Here is a 23,414-nt window from a genome sequence, read left to right as displayed (position 1 = left end):
AAAGGAAATTGGGATGGAGGAAAGCACAAGTCACAGCCTATTTTTCATAAATTATCAGTTTATTGTGTTGACAATGCTGTCAAAGCCAATCCTATTCACTGTAATAAAGTGTTTTCTGATCAACACGTTTTAAATATCAAGCAAGTTTAGTACATTTCAGATGCTACCTTCTATCTGCCTTTGAATCTTGGCAGAGCACACAGTTGCAAAACACACGGTGACATTCTTGTGGGTCACTGTAAACACAGAAGTGAGACACTCAGGAGTAAACATGTCACTGATTACATTGGGAAAAAACTGATAATTTATGCCAGTGTCAGTCTGGAAATTATTAATCTAATGGTAGACAGAATTCTTTAGGGAGAGGGAAACTATTCTACCAGGGAGGCTGTACAAGCATAAAACACACTCCAGAGGGTTATTTGAAGTTAGTGATAGTGCAGCTGGGTGCGGGTGGGTGACCCCTCACCTAAGATGGTCTGTGTATCTGGGTCTTCACAACCACTGGCCATGGTAGAACATGTCCCACTCAACCTCCCTTTCCCACCAGCAGCTCTCTTCCTGGGGCTCTGCCACCATGGACTGCTATGGAGATTCAGTCCACTTTCTGGAAATATTGAGGGATTTGGGATGAAAACAAGCCAAAAATCCAATTACAAGAAGCGTCTAAACTCACATGTGTATGCATAAATATAAAAATATACATGCATCTACCTACATATAATATATAAGTAGATTGTATAATACCAATCATATAAAATTTAATATTAATGTGGTTTTTATATATACATACATGCTGCATATATTAATCTACACATATATATAACACATATATACGTATGTGTGTATATATAAAATATATGTAGATTGTATAATACCAGTTGTATAAAATAAAATATTAATTGAGTTATAGATATATATTTATTTGTTATTTTTGTTTTATTTTTGTGGTTAGTTTTTGGGGTTGTTTGGGGTTTTGTTGTTGTGGTTTTTTGTTTGTTTGGGGTGTTTGGTTTTTTTTGTGGTTTGGGGTTGGGTTTTTTTTTGGGGGGGTGGTTGTTGTTGTTTTGTTTTTTTAAATTGCATATTCCTTTCCACCCAAAGATTTATGTTTTTAAACTATCTTATTTACAGGGAACCCCCTCAGCAGCGCAGGGTGGAGCAAGTAAGGTCTGGCTGGAGCAGATAATTGCTCTGCGATCAGCGATGGCTCTGGTTCCCATCCAGCGAACAGAAATGGGTGGGCACAAGGGTCCCTGCTTCACGTACGTGATAATCCCGAGGGGGGGGGGGGTGTCTCACAATTCAGTTCCTCGCTGCGTTCGTATGCATGCGATCCCTCTGCAGAGCCAGCTTTGTTTTCTCTTGGGGTATATATTTTTTTAAATCAGCAAAGACGACCAGGAAGAAAAAAAAATGTTGCATTAAAATTAGAATGGAGAGTCGACTGCTGAAGCGCTTTATTTTTTTACATTTGTATTTTTTTAAACCTAATTCATCTTAAAGAATCTCAAAACCAGCCACAAGGGAAAGAGTTGTGAATTTTTGTAATGGAAGGCGGTAGCCTCTAGGGCCCAGAGGATATGCAGGGAGGCATTTTCTCTTGCTGGTGCAGCTGGGAGCGAGCGAGAGAGAGCGAGACCTGGAAATGAAAGTAAAGAGATCAGGAGGCACATGGCGGGAGCTGCCGGGGCAGCCGATCCAGAAGCAGAATGCCGCCTTCTATAATTAAATAGCACTTACTATTATTATTACTTCTAGTAATAATACATTAATAATATCTCTAGTAATATAATATCATTTATCAAGGAAAGTTTATACGTAGTGTGGGGGGGGAAAACCCGAGGAGAGGTGAGTTCTTTATTATTATTTTGGGGGGATTATTTTTGTCTTAAATCAATTCTCTGTGTGTTTGTGTATGTAGAAAGGGGTGGACTTGAGAAACAAGAAATTCTGGATGTTGCTTCATTAGAAAGTAAAGGTTTCAGATAGTAACTGCACAGATGAAAGGTTGTGTAATTGGAAATTTAAAAAAAACGTGGTGAAAAATAATACGAGTGAGATTTTGAAGCTAAACCCTCTTCCGCCAAAAATGTGGGGTTTGCGAAAAAAAAAAAAAATTGTCAAAGATCCTAATCCCACCCCCTGGAAAAAAATGTGGTAGTAGTCTAAAATTGCATAGCTAGGAGAAAAGACCCTGGGTTTACATAGAAAACTTAGTATTAATCGCGTTTGTGCCTGTTTGTGTTTTGTACGTTCGGGATGTGTGTTCTTGTCTGTATTTAGGCTGCAGTTTCCCCCTCGTTTGGTACAAACCCCATGAAACGGCAGAGAAGCCCTTTGGAATTGCTTTTTAGATGGACCTTCCGTAGGGTCTTCTAAAGTTTATCAAATAAGAAGACCGTGTTTTGGTTTTGTTTGGGTTTTGTTTGTTTTGGTTTGAATTCTTTAATGTTTTAGACAGTTTCCGGGTGGCAGGGGACGTTATGTGTTGGGTTTTTTTTTCTTTTTTTTTTTTTTTTTCTTTTTTTTTTTCTTTTTTTATTTTTTTTTTCTTAAAGCCGTCTCCCAGGCTCTTGGAGATGCGTGATTTTTATTTAAGCGTATGGGGGGGGTGGGGAAGGAGAAAGAGTATGTTTTGGTTTGTTTTCATTTTCCCGGGGAAGCCTGGATGTCTCCTGCCGCGGGAGACCCCTCCTAGCAGGGCCGCGGTGTTGGGAGTGCCGGCGTTCGGCGGAGTCGCGGCGGTGCGGGAGGCGCCGCCGGCCGCTCTCCGCTCCAGCGGCCGAGGTGGCGCCTCTCCCGGCGGTGGTCTCCACGCAAGGCCGGGGATCGGCGGCCTAGTGCTGGCAGCTGGGGGAGGAGGCGAGAGAGGGTTCCCGCGCCATCCGTGTGCGAACCGGCCCCGGGATTTAGTTGTTCAAATGAGGCACGGGAATGCGAGCTGGGTGGGCAGGAAACCAAGAGCAAGTGGCTTAGGAATAGGCAGCATCACCCCACAACTCTCTGCTTGCTCCTTGGCTGCGCTGCAGTGGGGGCAGGAGGAAGGGTGGCCTGTGGTACATGGATGTGTTATGTGTGGAACACAAGGCTGGAGGGAATGGAAAATGAGGTCGTTGAGGGCTGATGTGGTCAACTGAGACTTTTAGCCCCCCCCCCCCCCCATCCCCCTGTCAGGGAAACTTAGAGTCACTGCTTTTATTTTCACTGAGGGGTGAGCTGGTTGTTGCTACCTTGCTCTGCATTCTCTGAGTGCAGTGAATATTGCTGGGTGCAGCTTGTGGCACCCCAGTGACCCCCAGTGATGCTGCAGAGCAGTAGTGGCACTAGTGGGGTGCTGGGATGTGAGATGGTGGCTATGAAAGTGCCTTGAGGCAGCCAGTGCAGGGAGGAACAGAGGAGTCAGCCCTGGTGGGCACAACACAGTGGTGGGGAATCCATGAGCAGTTGGCTGCGAGAAGCAGTGAAACCCAGGGAGTGGGGCATGGCAGAAAGCAGCTGCAGGAGTGAGCAAGAGCCCAAGTTTGTGGTGGGCGCTGCAGGTTGTCCTTTGCTGTTGTGTGCCCAGTTAGCTATTCTGCTGCACCACTATGGTGGCCAAACTGCAGGCAGTGAAAGTCTCCCATGTTTCAGACCAGTGTATCCTTGAACCTTTTTCCTGGGGAGCTCCAGTCTCAGTTCTACAACCTACCACTTGCATCTGAGTGTACTTATTTCTAGCTGAAATGTTACAGCCAATGCCTGAAGTCAGTCAAGTGTCAGCTCATTGCCTTCTCAGAAATACAGTATGAAAAACTTTGCCCAAATTAAGCTCTGGTAGGGTTATGAATAGCAGCTGTGTCCTTAATAAGATAAATTCAAGCCTTTCTGGTCATCTCATGTTTCTACCATCTACCCATCTAGAGGATATCTACCCAGTTTGTGATTCAGTCACCCAGCTTACTGACTCGTGCTTCCTTCTGTAGGCAAGAAAACCATTTTGCCTGTCTGTAGTATTTTATTCCTATCTAGCAAAGGGTTTGGAATTTATTGACAAACTGTGAATGAAGTTCTCTCTAGATGCTGGACCAGAGAGGATAAATGTCTCTGTACTGAAAGGATAAGAGCTTTGAAGTGGAGATATAAATACTCAGTATTTGAATTTTGCTGGTGATTTGAGTGGACAAGTCTGGATAGAGAGATTTGGTGGCGGGGAGAAAAGGAACACTTAGACACAGTGCTTCATAAAGTATTTTCTGCTGTGTTTCTGAAAATATTTGAAAGACCAAAAAACCAAGAGCTAAACAAGCTTTGCACTTAAAATTAATTATGCAGTAGCTGTGGTATAATGTGCAGCAGAACTGAAGCGTTGCTCATGTGGGTAGCTCACTGTGTGTTAGATGTGCTGGTGTTAACAAGTTCATGGCTTGGTCTGAATGTTAAATGAAACACGCTGAAGAGGCTGCAACGATGAGGAGAAACAGAAGTGACCGAGTTTGCTGGTGAGGTAGTGGGGGAGGAGATGTGAGGAGCAAAAAGAGTCTGATCGGCAGCGTCCTGCAGTGGTTGGGGCAGCAGAACAGATGAGGGGTCTGCCATACACGAAGGAGATTGCTGGTGTGGAGTCACATCAAAACGGGAAAGAAGGTAGTTGTTCCTGAGAGATGTGCTAGAAGTTGTTGGGCAGCAGCACATGGTGTGCGCTTTGAAGGTGTTGCCATGAGGGGATGAGTCTTAATGTGCAAAGTCATGACGTAAGCCTGCAGGTGTGACAGACCTTTAGCAGAGAAAGCTGGTCACCCACTTGCAATGAGGGAGGAATGTGGGGCAATATCAGGGAGCAACAGTCTTAGAGGGGAGATGAGGTCTGTGGGTTATGTCTGAAGAAGGCAATGGAGGGGTTTGGGTTGAACAACATTCACCCTGGAAGATAAGGGTAAAACTGCAGAACATAAACAGCATGCAGAGCACAGAAGGTTGCCTTTTACAAGGGTTTTGTAGCATGGATCAAACTGTAGCTGTGTATTGTGGGACCTACAGAGATGCAATAGACTGGTCAGCCATCCACATGAAGCAAGGGTGGGGATATTCATGCTGGATGCAGTGGCAATAGTGATGAGGAGAGAAAAAACAAGGGCAGCTTCGGGCTGCTAGAAGAGTTGGGTTACTGTGGCCATTCCAAGTAGTCCTTCGGCTGCACTTCAGGTTTAGGTTAGTAATGTTTGAATGTCCTTCTCTCTGGGCAAGCAACAGTAATCAGTTCTCTCTGTAGCACAGACTCACATCCTGCTGTGTAGGATGTTTTAGCAGAGGGATCAAGTTAGCTGTGAGGACAGGTACTGATCTCTCCTTCACTCCTTGCAGAGTGTTTTAAAGGTTGAGCTCAGAAACAGAAGTAGACATGTGTATCAGAAGCTTTTCAAGGTGACGATCTGCTTTGTGAATATACACAATTGTAAAGGTGTGCCACAGCATTTTTGGAATTCGGTCATTGACTTGGTGATGACCAGCCAGTATTCAACTGCCCTCCCCACAGTCACCAATAATCCCCCTTTTCGTCAGATCTGTGGGCTGCTGCTTCACTTCCTTGACTTTTGTTCCCTCCAGCATGACTCAGGAAGCAGCAAGAGCAGGGCTGCATCTCCAGGCAGGACAAGTGAGTAACTGAAGGTGGTGGCACCAGCAATGCCCTCACTCACAGGGTACAGTCCCACCACACCTGAACAGTGTAGGCAGAACTAGATGTCAATAGCAGCGGCCCATCAATAGTCCCAAAGAAGATGAGGTGGTGAATCTGGTCCAGGTCCACCCAGTGAGTCCAGCGGTAGGAGAGGGTGCCAGAGACAGGACCGGAGACAAGCTGCCTGCAGTGGAGGTCTAAGGTTTGTCCCAGGGATAGAACTGAGGAGAAGTTCACCTACAGCATAGCTCAGACAAGGCAGGACCTGGACCTCAGGTAAAATGGAGCTCCTAGACCGTGGCCAGAGGGGCATAGGTGAGGGTCCAGGGTGAGACTGTTTGGAGTACTTCAAGCTTTTAGTGTATTCAGGGACCAGACAGCTAGGAATTCTTCCTTCTCCCTGTGCTCTCCCCATGAGCCTTTGGGAAGGTTCACTTGACTCTTTTGCCTCCTCTTCTCCCATAGTTTCTCTCTTGTCATTTTCTGTGGAGACTTTTTCCTCGCTCTTGTCTCTGATGACCCTCACAGTTTCCTACAGTGTTCTGGGGTGGCTCTGTCCTCTTTCATGTCTTTCATTGCTGCCTTTGTGGAAATCTTTCCTACTGCTCCTCTTCCGCTTCTGTGTTCTCTCTTACTTCCTCTGCCTTTGCAGAATTTCACACAAGGAAGAAAATTAAATTAATTACCTCTCTCTCCTTGTCTACCTCTCAAGCCTGTCTGTTTGTATTGTTAGTGATCATATTAACCTTACGATCTCCTTGTTAAATTTCCTTTTTTCTTCCTGATTGCTCATTATCCAGGCTATTTATTAATCAATGCAGGCCTTCTGTTGGTGTTGTACTGAAGTATATCAGCTCTTCTCCATCACTTCTTTTAAAAGCCTTTGTAGAGATGGTGATCATCCCTTACATTGTCTGTTGGCTTTCCCTTTCTTGCTGTGCTGCCCATTCTGTTCCCAAGTTCAGCTGCTTAAAATCTCCCACCTGATGCTTGAACCAGATTGCTCCCAAATTTACTGTCTGATGACTTAGAAACTGCACAGTGTCACTTTCCTTCTGCTGCCACTTTCTCTCACTCCAGTTTTTCCCCCTTCCCCCAACTCTTCTTCTTGGTAAAGGGCAGGTATCAATTGTACATTTTGTGTGGCACAGAGCACAATCAATAAGGGCTTCCTGAGTTGACAAGATTGATTTTTATGTACCTTTAAGGCCCCTTCACCCTGTTCAGACTGAGTGTGTCATTGATCCTGCAAGATATCTTAGAATGATTGGGATGGTCTTAGTATAAAAGGGGGCTGGATGATAATGCTCCCAAGTTGTTGTAGTGTAGAGGTGGAGAAATTACTTTAGTGTCTTTTCAGAGGCAGTTCTGGATTGGGAAAGTACAGGGTCTTCATCTCATTTCAGTGTTTCTGTACTTGCTGCCTTTGTCCCCAAGTTCCTATTCTTCAAATGCTGAGCATTATTTGTAATCACAGCTGGTTGAAATGAAGTTTGCTGTCACCAGCAACTCAGTTTTGCCATCAAAGTGCCATCCTTTCTCCCCTTCATTATTCTTTTCTTGTGTGACAGACCTGTGTACCTTGGAGAAAAGTCAGTGGGGAGCCATTCCAAAATTTGCTTCCAAACTGCAGAGGATGAAGTGGAGATAACTCTTGAGCCTTCCTAAGGTGCTGCCCACTCCAGTTTAAAACACTGCAGGATAGAGCTCTGTTCCCTCTCCAAAGAAGTGTTCCCCAGTCTGTACTGCTCTTGCCTGCAGATTTTCAGTGTGAAATCCCCATCGCATGGATTCAGTGCTGTCCTTTTATGTGGACTATGGCAAGCAATTCCCTCTCCTTCCCTTGCATTTTCCTTTGTGCTGTACCTCCATAAACTTTATGTAGATAAAGTATGTTTCATATGCTGTGCAGTAAACCACTTTACATCTGTCCTAGATAAATAGTGGTCAGAATTGCTTATCATGGGAGAGTCTCAGCACAAATTCCTGAAATGACTGCTGGTGCAGGCAAGAATGGTGTTGAGTTTCTTCCCTTTCCTAGAAGGCAGTCATGGTAACAGTTGGTTCCCATTGCTTTATTTACTGGCAGCCTAAGCAGAGAGCTCAAATTGAAGTGGTTCCTTTTTGCCCATGTATCCTGTCAGTGGCATGTGAGAAAAAGCAGATACTTGGTAGTGAGCTGCTTGCCATGCTGTATCTGCAGTGTGGATAAATCATGGGCTTCGCTGTTCAGGGCATCTGGTCTGGAACATTTTGTTAGTAGTAAATTCAGGCACAAACAAAATACTGTGCTGTTTAATTGCCAGCAAGACCTGAAATGACTCACTTGGTGGTGTTTTTTTTTTCTTTTTCCTCCACAGCAACTATAATGGAGAGGCAGAAGAGAAAACAAGAAATAGAGAAAGGACTTCAGTTCATTCAGTAAGTGGACAACCTCAGTGTTCCCTATGGATTTGGAGGTGGTCATCTTTCTGTTGAGGATTGCAGGAACTGAGTTTTTCCTGTTTACTGCTTTGAGTTTGCTGCATGGGAAAGAGATACTGTCCTGAGGATTTTGACTGTGATTTTTCAGGGTGTTTCTTGTCCTGTTAGCTCCCTAAACTTGAAATTCTGTCATTTTAATATCCTTTGGTTTTGCCTCCCACCCCCCTTCAGTTCCAGGACAATCTTTACAGTCAGCATAATGCTAATAGTACTCGGACCTTCTACATCATCCTCAGCATGAAGATCTCAAAGTGCTCTCTCAACAAGGTTATCCCACCTTTGTTAGGAAGGGAGATAGTTTTTCAGTTCTGTCGGTGGGGAAACAAGGTACATAACTTGTTAGGCACCCCATATGGTGCCTATAGAACAAGTAGATGACCTGGGTTCTTTTACAGTTGCCAGCCTGGTAGATGTCTCAGATCACTCTTCTATGAATATTATTTGGCCTTGTAGAACTTGAAGTGGTTGCTTATGTAGTAGAGACGAATCCTAGTACTTCCTTATAAGATACAGCAGTATTTCTCCCTCCAATGTTTGAGTTAGCAGAGGCCTCAAACTTAGGCCCAGCTTCCATGGTGAGTAAGGAAGTAGTAATACTGTAATCAGGTTGGTTTGGGGTTTTAAAGGTCTGCTTTTGAGTCCTGCAATTATTATGCCTAAAATCTGTGCCTCTACAATAGGACGCCCCCCCCCCCCATCTTCTATGTTACATATTTGTATTCTCTAATATACTAATATCCTCTATGATATTTTCATCCCAGTCTGAGACTAAATAGGGCTGATAACCCAGTTTTGGAGAGGTAATTGTGAGGTTTATATTGGTAGCACTTAGAAAAATGCACAAGATTCTGAGGAAGAAAATGATTTAGAAATATGAGGTATAGTTCATGCATCTGGGGCGTATCTTGCACTCTGAACCAGGAGCAGTGCCATATGGTTTTTTTGATGTGGAAAAGGGAGTCCAAGTTTGTAAGCATCATGAATGTTTCTTACAAAGTCATGACATTTCCTGTAGTTAGTTTTAAGGAGTGATTAGATGAAATCTAAAAGATGTTTATTCTGTAACCATGTAAGACGACGTATGGACTGTAGGTGAGAAAAGCTATGAAAGGTACTAAGGATTCCTCTAGAGCCTATTGATGTTTCCTTGAAGAGAAAAAATAAATATATGTGGACCAAGCCTGGATCAATTGGTTGGTCCAATTTGAAGAACAGAACCTTTCTCTTAAGTCTCAGTGCTATTCTGGGGTAGGTGTTATCCTCACAAGCACTGCCAGTGTTTGTGTCTCAGCCTTGGCCAAGCAAGTTGGAGTTCAATGGTCTCCTGAACCTGCATTGTTTTCTCCCTTCCTTTAGTGGGATAGACCTAAAGGCGTGTGGCTAAGTTAAGGCAGAGAAGAGTGATTGTATTTATCTCTGTATGTCTCTGGTCTCACAAAGGATTTGAGGAGGTCTTGGAGTGCAACTCTGGTGCCTCTCATTAGAGCCAGATGCACATAAAATACACTTGTATTCCTCATGGCAGTCTCTCAGAGGACTTTATGAAAGATGGGTTTTTTAGGTGACTGTTGGAAGGCACATTACAGAGGATTGTGTATGCACAGAAAATAAATGAGAAGGAGACTCCTCTAGTCTCAAGTCCCTCTTAGATGTGACCATCACTTGACAGCACTGTGACTGTCACTGAGCATAATGCTCCCTAACTGTGTTCTCTTTGCCTCAACTGCCGTTGCAGTGATAAAATGTTCGGTAACTTACTGAGATCACCGACACAGAACGAGAAAAATGATCTCTTTATCAGGCAAAAGCCCTTGTTTGCATGGATGCCTGTTCCATGAATATTTTCTCTTCTTTTTCTTCAGGTCCACATTACCCCTGAGCCAAGAAGATTATGAGGTAATGGAGATTTTGTTTGTTGAAACTGGGAGCCCTCTGGTTAGCAAGATTTGTTCTGTTGCACAGCCTTTAGTTTACATGCTGAAAGTGAAGAATGTGGGATGGTCTGTCACAATTTGCCTGTGACTTAAAGTTTTAAGGTCCTGACGATGACAGTTTTCAGGGAAAGAAGACACTTGAGTGTTTAAAAAGAATGGGAATTTGACTATATTATTCTCCTCTACCAAAAACCTGATGTTTTACAGGAGAGTAGCAATGCAGGAGTATCTTAGTGGGCAAGCAGTTTGCTAAAAGATATGGAAAGGAATGAGAAATTGGGAAGTCTCTCCTGTCTCTGAATATCCAATTGAGTGTATTTGTTCTCTCCCTGCTGCCCAGGCCTTTTTGCAGAAGCTAGTGAGAAACTTGTTTGCAGAGGGCAATGATTTGTTCCGAGAGAAAGATTTCAAGCTTTCCCTGGTACAGTACGTAGAAGGGCTGAACGTAGCAGATTATGCAGCCTCTGACGAGGTGACCATCCCAAAGGAACTCCTCTGCAAGCTCCATGTCAACCGAGCTGCCTGCTACTTTGCCATGGTGAGTGCTTTCCCAAGTCATTCCCAGGAGCCGGGGTTGCAGTGCTGTGCAGCTGGAAAAGATGTCAGGAGGCTGGTTTTGTCCACTCCCTGTTCAAACACTGGAGGAGACAACAACACAGAGAAAAGTCTGCAGTCTCCTCCTCACAATTACACTGTGTCTTACTAGACCACAGGAAGGATGTGAAGAGAGGGGGCCAGCCTAAGGTACTGACAGTGGAGTTCTGGTCTTCAGTGGTGAGGAGTTAGTACCATCCAGTGTCTTCCAGTATTGAGTAAATATTTTTCTGGAATACTGTTTATTACTCTGGAGGCTCTTGCCACCTCCTTTGAGACACTGGAAAATAGTAGAAAGGCTTTGGGTCTTGAAGGAACTTGCAGCATACACATGGAAAAGTATTCTGAAATACCCAGGCTTTAAAAGGCTGCATGTGTCCGTTTTACTGAGGCATGTGACAGCTTTCCCTTATGGCATAACCACAGAGCAGGCCCATCCTGTTTGTAAGGACACCAAGTCCCCTGAAAATTAGCAAGCAGTCACATTAATTAAAGACTTTCAAGTGTAACATGCACAGGATAGAGGAGGAGACAAGATAAGGTTGCTCAAGCAGCCTTAGTTCTGTCATTCCTTGACTTTGAAATGGTTTGAGTTTTGCAAGATTTAACAAAATGTTCTGTTAATGTAGGTGTGTTTGCACACTAGTCTGTGCATGAGGTAACGTATGTACTTCCACCTGCTGCTTGTATTCCTATTTTCTGCTGAGAGATAGAACATTTGCATTCACAGAGAAGGACAAGTTAGTCTGCTGTGCCTCAGCTGACTCCGGGTGGTCTGTTCCATGCAGGGGTTGTATGAGAAGGCGCTGGAAGACAGTGAGAAGGCTTTAAGTCTCGACAAGGAGAACATCCGAGCACTATTCCGGAAAGCCCGTTCCTTAAATGAACTTGGAAGACACAAAGAAGCGTATGAGTGCAACAGCCGATGTTTGCTGTCCCTCCCACATGTAAGTTTTTGACATACAAGTCATCTTGGGTTTTGTGCCTCACAACCTTCCTCTCCTCAACGTGCTTAGTGTGAGGCCAGAGGACAGTGGAAGAGAAATCTTGGCTGTTCCCAGGAACATGCTTATGCCCAGAAATTCTGTCTCTCTGACTCAAAGATGTTTCTCCTCACATGTTTCTTCAGGTCAGGTTACCGCTTACAGATAATGCCAGCCAGAGGCGCCAGTTAGTGACAGCAGGTTCATGGGCTGTTTGTGAAGAGCAAACCCCTACACTAAAAAATGGTGAACTAAAGCCATGAGAATGTTTTAGTTGGCTACTTTTATATCCCTAATGAAAGTGACAAGGAGCATGGGATAAATGGGGACTGGAGCTCTGAAAGGAAAACATGTATGGTTTTCCTATGTTGGATGCAAATGTCTCACACTTCACTTACTGATTGCTAGGGCAAAGTGATCAAGCTTTTTATTTCTTGAGGAACATTTAAAGGTGTCCTTGACATCACATGGCATAGTTATTTTTGTGTTCAGGGGTGTGTAAATTTTTGCATGCAGAGAGGACTATCTGCATATATTAGGAACTAAGTATTTTCCTGATAGTGCTTTTGAGCATCCTCTTAGGGCAGATATTGATCAGGAAAGCAAACTGTGATTACATGGATTCAAGTGAGCACTGTGCTGATCTTTGTTCTGATTCATCACAGTAATGTTATTACAAGACAAATGCATCCACCTCAGCAGAAGCTAACTTTCTTTTATTTTTACTGTTGTAGAAGCAGTCTTTGAAAGCCTTGTTAGCAGTTAATTATTCCTTTTTTATAGCTTATAAATTCTAGCCTCTTTGACTTGGCAGAACAGAGTGACCAAAACATATTAAAGATACCATGTTTGGGGAGTCCCAAGGAACTGTTTTATAATCAAACCCTTTGATTAACCAAAGTATCTAATATAGGTGTTCTTGTAGAGCTATATATGGCTATATTCTACACTGTAGTTTAGCCACTTAATTTAATTTATATTTTAACTATATAGTTATGTTTACGTAGCTCCATTATTATCATTACCTTATCAAACTTCTCAGTGCCAGGAAAGTTCAGCCTAAAAAACTCCGTATTGAGTGATCTGTGTTTCCTATTTTAAACATTTCAGCCTTGTAAATTAACATACCCCTTTGTCTTATTACCTGCTTAACAGAAATTATAAGCCTTCTCTGCATCAAAGGAAGTCATGCTATCCATCATTTCACTCCTGTTTCCATTACCCTCTGCAGCACATGGGTACTTCCATCTTTGCATTGCTGTAACTGCTGAGAACTTTGTTGTTGTCAAAACAGAGTCTGTCTTAAAACTTCTGGTGATGAAGGATCTGCCGCTCATTTGGCTCACTGTATCAGAGTTAACTTATTTCTGGGTGCAGATACTCAGTGCTGCTAGTTTGCAGAAGTTCTCAGTATGGTGAAGTTAATACTTCTTGGTGGTACACTTGTGTTTGGTATGTCATGGGGTATTTAAGAAGAGGAAATGGACAAGCTAGATTTTGTTTTCACTGACATCAGTGAGGATGGTGCCAAGACTAATGTTAAGGGTGTGGGGGAGTGAGTACAATCAAAAAATGGCACTCCAGATTGAAGGGAAAAGTTACTGATATGGTGGGTTGGAAGAACCAGAGGTTTCTCAGCTGTTGAACGGGAAAGGACTCAACCTGCAGGGAGAAGGAGATTGGAAAGACCAGCATGGCAAGTAGAGAGAAGAGGGCAAGCTTCAAGATTGGAGATGAAGGGGGAAATGTTAGAAGATTCAGGAGGGCTATGACAACAGGTTGGGCAGATACTTTTTTTCTTCTTTGAAAAAACTGTTAAAGTACTCTGATATTTTTGCAAACAGGGAGAGAGAGGAAAACAGAAGGAAACAGTTGTTGGTGATATAGAAGTGTAGAAGACTGTGGCAGGTTGTTAGTCTGGGCAGAAAGCCCATGATATGTGAGTGGGCATGGGCACTGGGCAGGGAGGATGGTAAAATGCCACACAGTGGGGAAGGCTGAAGGATCTGAGGCAGTTTAACTGGAGCTGGAGACAGTCAAAATGCCATCTAGCTAGTAGGTTGAAAACTGAGACCTGGTTTCAGCTTTAAAAACAAACAAGCAAAACAGGTTAGTGGGTACTGTCTGCCTATCAAAACTAATTATTAACTCTGCAGCTGGAAGAGAGGGAAGACATGCAGGCTCCTTGCCAGGCATAGAGACCTAATGGTAGCTGTATCAGCAGCCAGCCTTCAGCTGGCTGAAGGCAGGTAACATGAAGCTCCTTCAGCCAACTTGCCAGCAGGACTCCTGAAACCTGTTTTCGCAGAGCGGGTGCTTTGTTGGAAGCAGATATTTGAATCTGATTTTCTGCAGCATTGAATGAGTGTAGGGCGAAACTCCTGGTGCAACTGCAGCATCTTGGCAGGACTGAATGACAAGAATCCTGAAATCTGTCTGGACTCTTCTGGGGCTGTTCTGGAAATTATCCACCTGCTGCTGTCTGAAGTTGAGGCTTCTTGGTGAAGCCCTATGTGTATAACTGCGTTCCTCTTTATTTCATTCTGTGTGCCGCAAAGGCAAAACTGAAATTGTCCCGTCAATGGTTTTGTCCCCAGGATGAAAGCGTCACACAACTGGGACAAGAGCTTGCCCAGAAGCTGGGACTGAGGGTTCGAAAAGCATACAAAAGACCTCAGGTATGACTTTGTCTTAGAGGCTATCCATTGCTTGTACATATTACTTTTGCAGAAGTGGTAGGTGCTGCTGTGCAGTTACAGACATGTGTACACAACCCTGCAAACTCTAGCAGGCTGCTGGCAACCCTCCTTGTCCTGACCCTCTGACTCACTTTGCTTTGATCCATTTCTAACCCCATTGCTGCTCTGTGTCTACTACCAGGATGTTTTCTGAGTTCCCAGCTAGTGCTACAGGAGAAATTTCTGATGCAGTAGATGCTTACTGTTTTTTGCGGCAGAGGAACATGATCTCAAAGCAGGTTTTGCGTCACAACCCTCTCACTGTAATGCAGCGAGAAGGATGGCATCCTCTGCTGCATTGGAGGCATGGCTGGTTTTGTAGTGCAGCAGATCATGAAGGATTCCTGCCCCATTTCTAGGCATACACTTCTTTGTGGTGGGGGAAAGGCTTGTCTTTGGGAGAACAACGGGTACACACCTGGTCAGAAGCTCATTGATGCCAGTGGCTGGATCCGTAACTTGGCTGTACAAGGATGTGCTGTAGGTATTTAGATGTGTACCCTGGGATGGAGCTAGAGGGCGTTAGGCCACTGCTAGCCATAAAGCTGCTCTCCCATAAAGCTGCCTTGGTCAGGTATTTTGTTCTCAGGAGCAGAGAACATGAATTAGTAGTGGAGGCTGGCATTTGCATCATTGGCCCCAAGCATGGGGGTGTGTTAAACAAACAGCGTGTTCCATCTGCAGAGGGGCACCTTTGTAGCATGAGGTAGGCATCCGGTTTGTGGAGAGCTTTTAGGGTAAATCTGGCTGTAACGTGTTAATCCTCTCCCAAACAAACCTCATGTGTGATTTCTCTGCCCTAAGAAAATTCCTTGTTCTTGTAGCAGCTTTCCACACTCCCAGATTATTCTGTCTCAAAGAAAGGGAAGTTTATGTAGAGATACTTTGCATAGCTGTTCACTGTGTTGGCCTTGCCACCTTTTTTGCTGCTGTCATGTTACTCAGCTGAGATGGGCTTAAACCACCTGTATGTTTGAAATATAAAAATTAAACACTCCTGAATGCTTCTTATTATTTGAAATTCTGTGATTGGTATTTTGTTAACACTTTGCGATCTCTTATTGAGTTCCAGCTTTCACTCCAGTGTGATGATGGCTTCCCAAAGTAGTAATTTCTTAATGAAAAGCAAACCCATCTGTTTCTCAAGGAAATTTTTTGCCTCCTGGTTGTGGGTCAGATGTTCTGAGGTGTAGAGAACAATTAAATGTCTCTTTTCAGTGTTGACAAATGTGTACTCCTGTGTCATCTCAGTGGGGTAACCTTTTGGGGTGGCTTTTATTTTTGGGTAGTTCTTGGAAGGCAACCATATTGTAATCCAGCTTTAACTAGTTTATGAGCGTTCCTGGGCTGAATTCTGCTCTAAGACCTCTCTCTTCCTTGCAGCAGGAATTGGAAACATTTTCACTACTCAGTAATGGCACGTCAATCAATTCATCCAACCAGGTAGAGTTTGCATCCTGTGGTTGTTACTGTTTATGGATTGTGCTACTAGAGTGCTTTAAAGTTTTATTTACATGCAATTTTATAACTGTTTTTTAGGTTTTAACTGTTTTAATTAGTGGGTTCTGCTTTTAAGGGATATTGCCAAGAAATTAATTTCTTTGAAAATATTTCTACTGTCGTAATTTTTTATGTCGGTAATTAGATCACCAAAGATGTTTACTTTTCTTGGTTATTCTTAATGTTGCTTTCTCTTGCATTTTAAAAAATTTTTTGTTTTCAAGTTTTGCATATCTAACAACAATGCTAAGTAAAAGTCAGAAAGTGCAACTGCTGAAGAAACATATAAAATTAAATCCTGTGGTGTACTGAGCAAGACATATACAGAGTTTATGTATTGTTTGTATAATCCTGGGAGATCCAGCTGGGCAGGGCAGTGTACAAATAGTAAGGTAAAATATAAGAAATCGCTGGTTTCCTTGGTCTACCAGTGGGCAAAAAACTGCCCCGACAAACAAGCACTTCCTGTTTTTACAGGATGTTTGGTACTTCACAATGCTTCTTACAGCAAATAAACAATAAAACTGTAAACATTGTAATTTTGTACAACAAAATGGGATACTAAAGAACTAGTTTGCCTCTCACTGTTTAGCGATTTGGCTTTACACCTTTCTAGGAAGGTCAGTCAGCTTTCTTTAATAGTTGTGCCTAGTTTTTAATTTGAAAATCTTTTCCTTTTATAAGAATTGAAAATAGTGCAAAACCCTCGTGCCTTTTTAAGCTTAAGCTAAAGGCACACGTACTTACCTCTATTTATGTTTCTGTAAAATATGGACTCAATTTATTTCTTGCCTTCAGCTCCAAGTCAGCAGTTGTCTTGGTGGAAACATTTTCCTGTTTTTAATTTTCTGTAGAAGTTTGTGGTTGTTAGATTGCAAAATATGTGAACTAAGAAAAGGAACGTTGTGTAAGATCAGGCTAATCAGATCTCCCATGCAGTGGGCTGATTGGTGTATCCTGGGACTTGGGACACAGTGTTCTTATCCACACATGAAATACCCTATTCCATGTATGGAGTTGCTCACATGGTTGGATATTGTGCCGACACAGTTTTCCTTTGTCGGCTGCTGAAGGTAAACGTGAGTAGGCTCCTTGGATCAATGGCCTCCTAAAGTTCATTGGTTTTACTGTTCCAACACAGAAAGAGGTCATAAAGGAAGAGTCATATAAATTTAGGAGTAGTAAAGAGTCCCACGTGTGAAGTGTGGTTGTCTTTTTAAAGACTGATTTCTCACAATATTTTTCCTGTCCCTTTTCCTACATCCTCTTTGCAGACTACTTCTAATGGATTGGGCTCAATAGATGACATTGAAACAGGTAAAGATATCTCTCTCCTCAGATTTTTGTGGCTTCAATATGGTATGTGACCAGACTGGCAAGCTTGAGAGGTTCATCACCTGCATTTGTGTTTCTTCTGCACACTCCCAACTTTGGTAACTAGGAGAAGGAGAAAGTGGTGCAAAGCAGGGGTGGTTTTTTTTGCAAAAACAGCTTTTTGTCCAGGCCCAGTGAGGGACCCATCTGGGAGTTAAAAGGGTCTGCTGAAGTACACAGCTCTCTCCAATTGTGCTTTCTTAAAGCTGCTCCTTGGCAAAGCTTCTGAAACTCTGCTCCAAAGCAAAACAGTCCAGATAAAGTGAAGTTAAGGTTGTTTGTGCCTCTGAGTGCGTACGGTCCTCCAAGACATTGAGGTGGAGGAATTGAAAACAAAGGAGTTGGGAGGGACCCAAGGAGAGCCAAGTTCAGGGTTAGGCACCCAGGAGAAGAAGGAAGATTAACAGGGTTGCTTTTCTCATGCTGAGAAACAGGTGACCTTAACTCTGCCCCTGTGAAAAGGCTTGCTACCTTGTGTGCTGGAGCACTGAACTTCTGCCTCTGAGTTCATCAGTCTTTGTACCTTTGTAAGGTAGCTCTGTGCATGTGAAGGTAAGTGTGAGGACATACCGCCACAAGTAGCAATTGCTCTTTTTATAGAAAGAAACTAATTTCATGATTAGAGTGCTTTGGAAAGCATGTTAGTTCTCTGTTGAATGCCAATTTGGTATCTGCTTGCTACATGAGATCATGCGACCCAGTTCTGTGAATTAAGGAGAGTTTTTCACATTATCTTGCTGTGCTAAAATTAACTGGACTCCTGCTACAGACTAACAAATGACCACATCCAGTAAGCTCTTTATCTAATCTGGATTTGGTGTAAGAGCAGCATGCCACCTTTGCTGCAGAGCAGGCAGACAGAGCCGTCACTGCTAGGAAATCTTTGCAAAAGTTTGCTAGGAAATCTTGCAAGGAAATCTTTGCAAAACCATTAGAACTATGTGTTATCCAATTGCCCTGAGAGTGGTGTGCCACCAGGACGGCTGTGGGTGCTGGGTACCCTGAGAGTTTCAGATTCAAAGGTTTTTTTAGCAAGGGTTTTTGTTGTTGTTGTTTTGTTCTGTTTTAAGATGCAGACTCTTGAAGCCTGTTCCTCTGTGTTTTGGTTGAAGTCATCTGATTAATTCAGCCCAGCCCTGCAGAGAGATCATGGTTCAGATCTGGCTCAGTATGGCCATTGGCCAGCTAATGCACCAGGGAACCACTGCTGTTTTGGAGAGTGGACCTAGAAACAGTGCTTTTAAAAGCTCTGTACTTGCCCCTTGGGAACAGGCAGGTGTATGGCCAGAGAAGATACCAGCTAGGGGGGCTTGGTATGGGAGACTTGGTTCATGGGGGTGTGTGGACAAGCCCCTCGTTGGCCTTATAGTAATACATGGGGCTGAGTGTGATGGCAGGGGCAGAAATCAGCAGGTGTGGGTGTGCCTGTGATCTACTCATCAAAGAAAGCTGTTTTATTCTTTTAAGATGGAACAAACATTAGGGGAATGCAGAGGATGCATGAGCACTCTGTATGGAGAGTACATGAGATGTGGGTATCACAGCTGGTGAGTGAGGTCAGCAGATCCGGTGTCCTGAGGAAAGTAGGAATGGGAAAGGAGAGATGGGAGAAAAGATTGGACAGAGTGGGAGGAAGTGGCTGAAGGAATGACAGGGTTTGGGTGGTCAGGGAGAGGGGAGTGGACATCTTCCCTCTTCCACTTGCAAGTAGTGGAATCTATTGGTCCCTGATCTTTTCCTTGCCCTTCACATGCACTGAGCTGTGGGAATCTCAAGTTATTGTCTGCCTTTTGGTCATGCATTCAACATTTCCAGGTTTGGGGCCTCTTAGGGTGTGTGGGGGCCTCTTAGAAGGTGTGTGAGGGCTTCTTTTTGTTGCTTCCCAGTCTGAATGGAAAATGCAGGGCCTCATTCATTCCTCAGAGAAGGTCTGAACTGCTGCGTCCTTTGGAGCCCTGTCACTGTGCACCCTTTTGCTTCCCACTGCACGTGTCCCCATGCCTTCCAGCATGTTCTGAACTTCTTGTTGGCCTCTGTAGGGATCTTGACAGTACTCCAGATTTAAACATCTGAAAAATGGGAAGGCACAAGCCATCCCTTTGTACTTCAGGGAATCTGGCCAAGCTTCCAGCCATGAGAAACGCTGGATAGCTGGCTCCCTGGCAGCTGAGGGTTCTGCACCAAAGGGAGATGAGATAAGTCATTGCAAAGGAGGCTTGGGGTTGGCGATGAGCCTGATTGGTGGGGCAGCTGCAAAACTAAGGATATGCACAGCCTTCCTTTGAGTTGCTGCCTGCGGGAAATTTGGCTGCAGCACCGAAATCCTGTGTTGAATCCCATAAGGTACAACACGTGTTTGCCTTCGATGGCATGCTTGAGGATGTGGAGAGGGAACTGTGTCTGTTCCTTGCACTTTCCCTGCTTCCCTGTCTTTTGTCATGGCTTAGCCTCCAGTGCCTTGCACAGTGACCTTTGCTGTGGTCCATCCACGTGGACCATTCACAACGAATACTGGAGGAAAGGTTGCAGGGGTTGGTGCTGTGCTCCTGCTGAGGTTAGAGATAAGGGGACATGGCTATGTTTGTCATCTCTGCTGTTGTTTTGTTCAAAACTTGGGGGTTTGCTGGAATTGCTAATTTTCTGAGCTCTCTGAGAAGGTACCAGCACATTCCTGGGCCAGCAAATGAGCTGTTTGCAGCCAGTGACAGGGCTCACTCATCTGGTCCCTGATGCAGAGGGATGGCCAAGTTCTTGTGGGGGCTGGGTGAACAGACCTGGTACAGACAGGATGCAGCATTTCTTGCTGGATCAAGTTACGTGTCTCTGAAGCTTGGCTAGTTTCTTTCCCAATTTTATCAGTGTTTCAAATAAAAGCTATTGTCTCTCCTTCCGAACTTTGCCTTGCTTTTATAGCCTTAGTCTTGCAACTGTGTTGCAGTTACAGTGCAGCCAATGGGATGTGGCTGGAGAAGGTAGCATCTTTGTCTCATTTCTTTTCTTTTATTCCAGAATATCTGCACAGGGGCAGAATTAAGGTAGTTTGGGTGCTTGGTATGAGAACTGCAAACATAATGCTGCATTTTCCAAATTTCTAACATTTGAACTTTTTTTTTAACTTTTAATTTTTTTGAGAATAAAATGCTCTTCTGTGAAGAACATGTGCTTGTAACCTTAACTTCATTTAACAGTGGTTTATATTGCATGATGGGAACATCTTACTACATCAGTAATGTACTCGAGAGGGGAAGAAACCTTAGGGAAAACCACTGCCTCTTTCCTGCCTTGACCCCACCTCACGTGAGTTCCCGAGGGCATGTTTGCTGATCAGATATTGAGGGGGAAAATGGGTAGCAACCTCCCACTTTTGGACATCAGGAAAGACTCAAAAGCAGGGAAATTACTTGGGTAAAGACAGCTGAGTGAGTCTGATGGGGATTTTTGGCACACATTGTTAGCACAACCTGATCTGACCGCTCAATCTCTGACTCTCCTCCCAACAGGGCCTTCTGGTTTTTATCTTCCATTTAGGATGCCTGGGGTTTTAGAGAGGGTATGCAAGTAAGCAAGCTTTCAGCTGGGGTATCAAAGCTCCAAGGAGTAGAGAAGGCAGTTATCTCTGCCAAATGCATTAGTGAGGAACATTAAAGAAAACACCAGGTGATGGGTTATATAGAAATTGTATTATGTGCCCCTGGCTTTTGGTCCTGTCCATAATGAATTCACGGTAACTGCTCAGCCACAGATTTTGTGTTGTTCCTGGTTGCTGTATGTGCTTGCCAAATCCTGACAGTCACACTGGGCACTGGCCCTTAGAATGTGTTTCAGCTATTGGTGAGCCATTGGAGAGTGGGAACAAAAATGAAAGGGTAAGTACTCTTCAGACTATGGCCTCTCCTCTCAGAAAATTGGCATACCTGGTTTTTGTGATTTGATGGATTTATACAATATTGGTTTTGCCATGCTCTGCTCTATTTGCCTCCTGCAAGAGGCACTCCCAGTGACTCGCTCGTTTCTCTCTCATCACAGACTGCTCTATGGACCTGCAGTGCCTCCCAGCTCCTGTGGCCATCCCTGTGAATGAGGGGCTGGCCCCTTTGCCCTCTGACTCAGATGCAAAGGGCTTGCCCACCTCGCTTCCTGCTGCCAGCTTGCTCCCATCCCCAGACTGTGTACCCTTGCCAGTTCCTGAGAACGTGGAGGACTTCACAGATGGGGACATCATTGGGGAAGAACTAGACTCCCTCCTGGATTCCCTTGCTGAAGGGTCACCATACCCTCTAGTAAGAGTGGGCACTGCGTGGGGTGTGCTGCTTCTTTGTTCCAAATAGGTCCTTGGCGGTTCTTGGGGCATGAGGATGTACATGCTGCCTGTCATTCTCTTTCTGTAATTCTTTTCTCCTGTCTCTTTCTTCTGGCAAAACTCATTCATTCTTTCCTTTATTTCTGTTACTGTGAGTATGTAGAGTCCTCCTCCAAGCCTGCTTTGCTGTGTGCAGCTTCAGGGAGCTGCCTCTCAAAGTATACCCAAGGTAGCCCTCTTCTGGCATCTCCTTCCACCTGGCATCCCATGTCCATGAAGCTGAAGCCAGTCTGCGAGTAGAAATGAGTGTGGTGAAGCAGGAATGATGGATTTATTTTATACAGTGGGCATGCTCTAATCTCCTTGTATTGTGCAGGTTGCACTCAGCCTAAGCTCGTTGAACAGGTCTGGGAGCTGCATAGACAATCTGCATTCATATTTATGTTGGATTTTAGTTTCCGGTGTTGCTAATATGAGCCGCCTTGGGTCTGGAAGCAGTATAGTGATTTTCATGTTGGAAAAGCCCTGATGAGTGGTGGCATGGGTTGTGATCATTACCCTGACTTTTGCACTGTGTATACTCGGATGCCTTGTTTCTCGACCTGAGCTGGTTTAAGTGTCCAGTGCAGGGCACCGCCTTGCAGACTGATGAATTCAGGTATCCCAACACCTCCTCAGGGATCCTGGTCCAGACTGTTTGCAGTACAGAAAAATTGGAAGGTCTGGGGGAAGTCTGCAGGTGGATTGAGCTGCCAGGTATCCTTTTGCTCCAGCTAGTACAACACGCCCTTCACTGGGAGCCTGTTGCTCTTTGTTGTCATGGTTTGACCCCAGTCAGCAACTAAGTACCAGACAGCTGCTCACTCACTTTCTTCCTCCCCCTTCCCCAGTGAGGAGGATAATTGAAAAAAACCCAAACTTGTGGCTTAAGATAAGAACAGTTTAATAATTGAAACAAAAAAAAATACAATATTAACAACAATAATAATAATAGAAGAGAGAGGAAGGAATAAAACACAAGAGAAATAAGTGATGCACAGTACAGTTGCTCACCACTTGCTGACCACTGCCCAGCCTTCCTTGAGCAGCAGTCAGTGACCCTGACCAACTTCCCCCAGTTTATATACTGGGCATGATGTTCTGTGGTATGGAATATCCCCTTGGCTTGTTCAGATCAGCTGTCCTGTTTCTCGCATCTTCTTGTACACCTGCTCGCTGGCAGAGCATGGGAAATGAAAAGTCCTTGACTTAGAGTAAGCACAACTTAGCAATAACCGAAAGATCAGTGTGTTATCAACATTATTCTCATGCTAAATCCAAAACACAGCGCTGTACAGCTACTAAGAAGAAAATTAACTCTGTGCTGACCAAAACCAGGACATCTCTTTTCAGTTTTTGTTCCTCAATACTAATTTGCTATTTATCCTCCCTCCTGCTCCCCTGAAGTCTCTGGTCCAGGGCACCATTCCTACCAACCTGCCAACAGAGATGCCCCAGTTGATTCCTGTGTTTCCGGGGGGAACTCCGCTGCTGCCTCCAGTTGTGACAGCCAGCATCCCTGTCTCCACCCCTCTGCCACCTGCTTCCTTTGGCCTGGTGATGGATCCCACCAAGCAGCTTTCCTCCTCCTCTGTCCTGGATGCCTTTGAGGTCCCACCAGGAGGAAGTGGCAGCTCCACTTTAGATTCGCTGGATTCCTTGGATCTGCTTCCATACACAGATACGCGGCTTGATGCCCTGGACTCCTTTGGGACAAGCAGGGGGTCGCTGGATACCTTGGATTCCTTTGCCATTGGTAGGTGTGGGGTGATGTTTTGTATTGCCTTAGATGTGAATGTGTGCCGAAAT

The 23,414-nt window shown here is 44.3% G+C and overlaps 1 protein-coding gene across 4 annotated transcripts in view; it reads left to right on the top strand.

Annotated features, from left to right (window-relative positions):
- Positions 1–1,476: 1,476 nt before the first annotated feature.
- The window catches only part of ZC3H7B (zinc finger CCCH-type containing 7B), a 47,265-nt gene continuing 25,327 nt past the window's right edge, over positions 1,477–23,414 (top strand). For 2 of the 4 annotated variants that reach the window (XM_066183624.1, XM_066183622.1), the window contains exons 1-10: positions 1,477–1,851; positions 8,020–8,080; positions 10,006–10,039; positions 10,418–10,615; positions 11,460–11,618; positions 14,252–14,332; positions 15,779–15,835; positions 17,167–17,209; positions 21,293–21,546; positions 23,013–23,361. In XM_066183624.1, the coding sequence (XP_066039721.1) occupies positions 8,028–8,080; positions 10,006–10,039; positions 10,418–10,615; positions 11,460–11,618; positions 14,252–14,332; positions 15,779–15,835; positions 17,167–17,209; positions 21,293–21,546; positions 23,013–23,361 (1,228 nt within the window). In that variant the 5' untranslated portion in view covers positions 1,477–1,851; positions 8,020–8,027. Of the gene's footprint in view, positions 1,852–8,019; positions 8,081–10,005; positions 10,040–10,417; positions 10,616–11,459; positions 11,619–14,251; positions 14,333–15,775; positions 15,836–17,166; positions 17,210–21,292; positions 21,547–23,012; positions 23,362–23,414 lie in introns of all 4 variants that reach the window. The other 2 variants (XM_066183623.1, XM_066183621.1) reach the window with 1 other exon arrangement.

This window comes from Chamaea fasciata, unplaced genomic scaffold (genome assembly GCF_029207755.1).
Source record: "Chamaea fasciata isolate MVZ Bird 193981 ecotype frontalis unplaced genomic scaffold, bChaFas1.0.hap1 SCAF_5, whole genome shotgun sequence".
Taxonomy (NCBI): domain Eukaryota; kingdom Metazoa; phylum Chordata; class Aves; order Passeriformes; family Sylviidae; genus Chamaea; species Chamaea fasciata.
The sequence above is the reverse complement of the archived record's forward strand: the minus strand, read 5'-3'. Positions and strand labels throughout refer to the sequence as shown.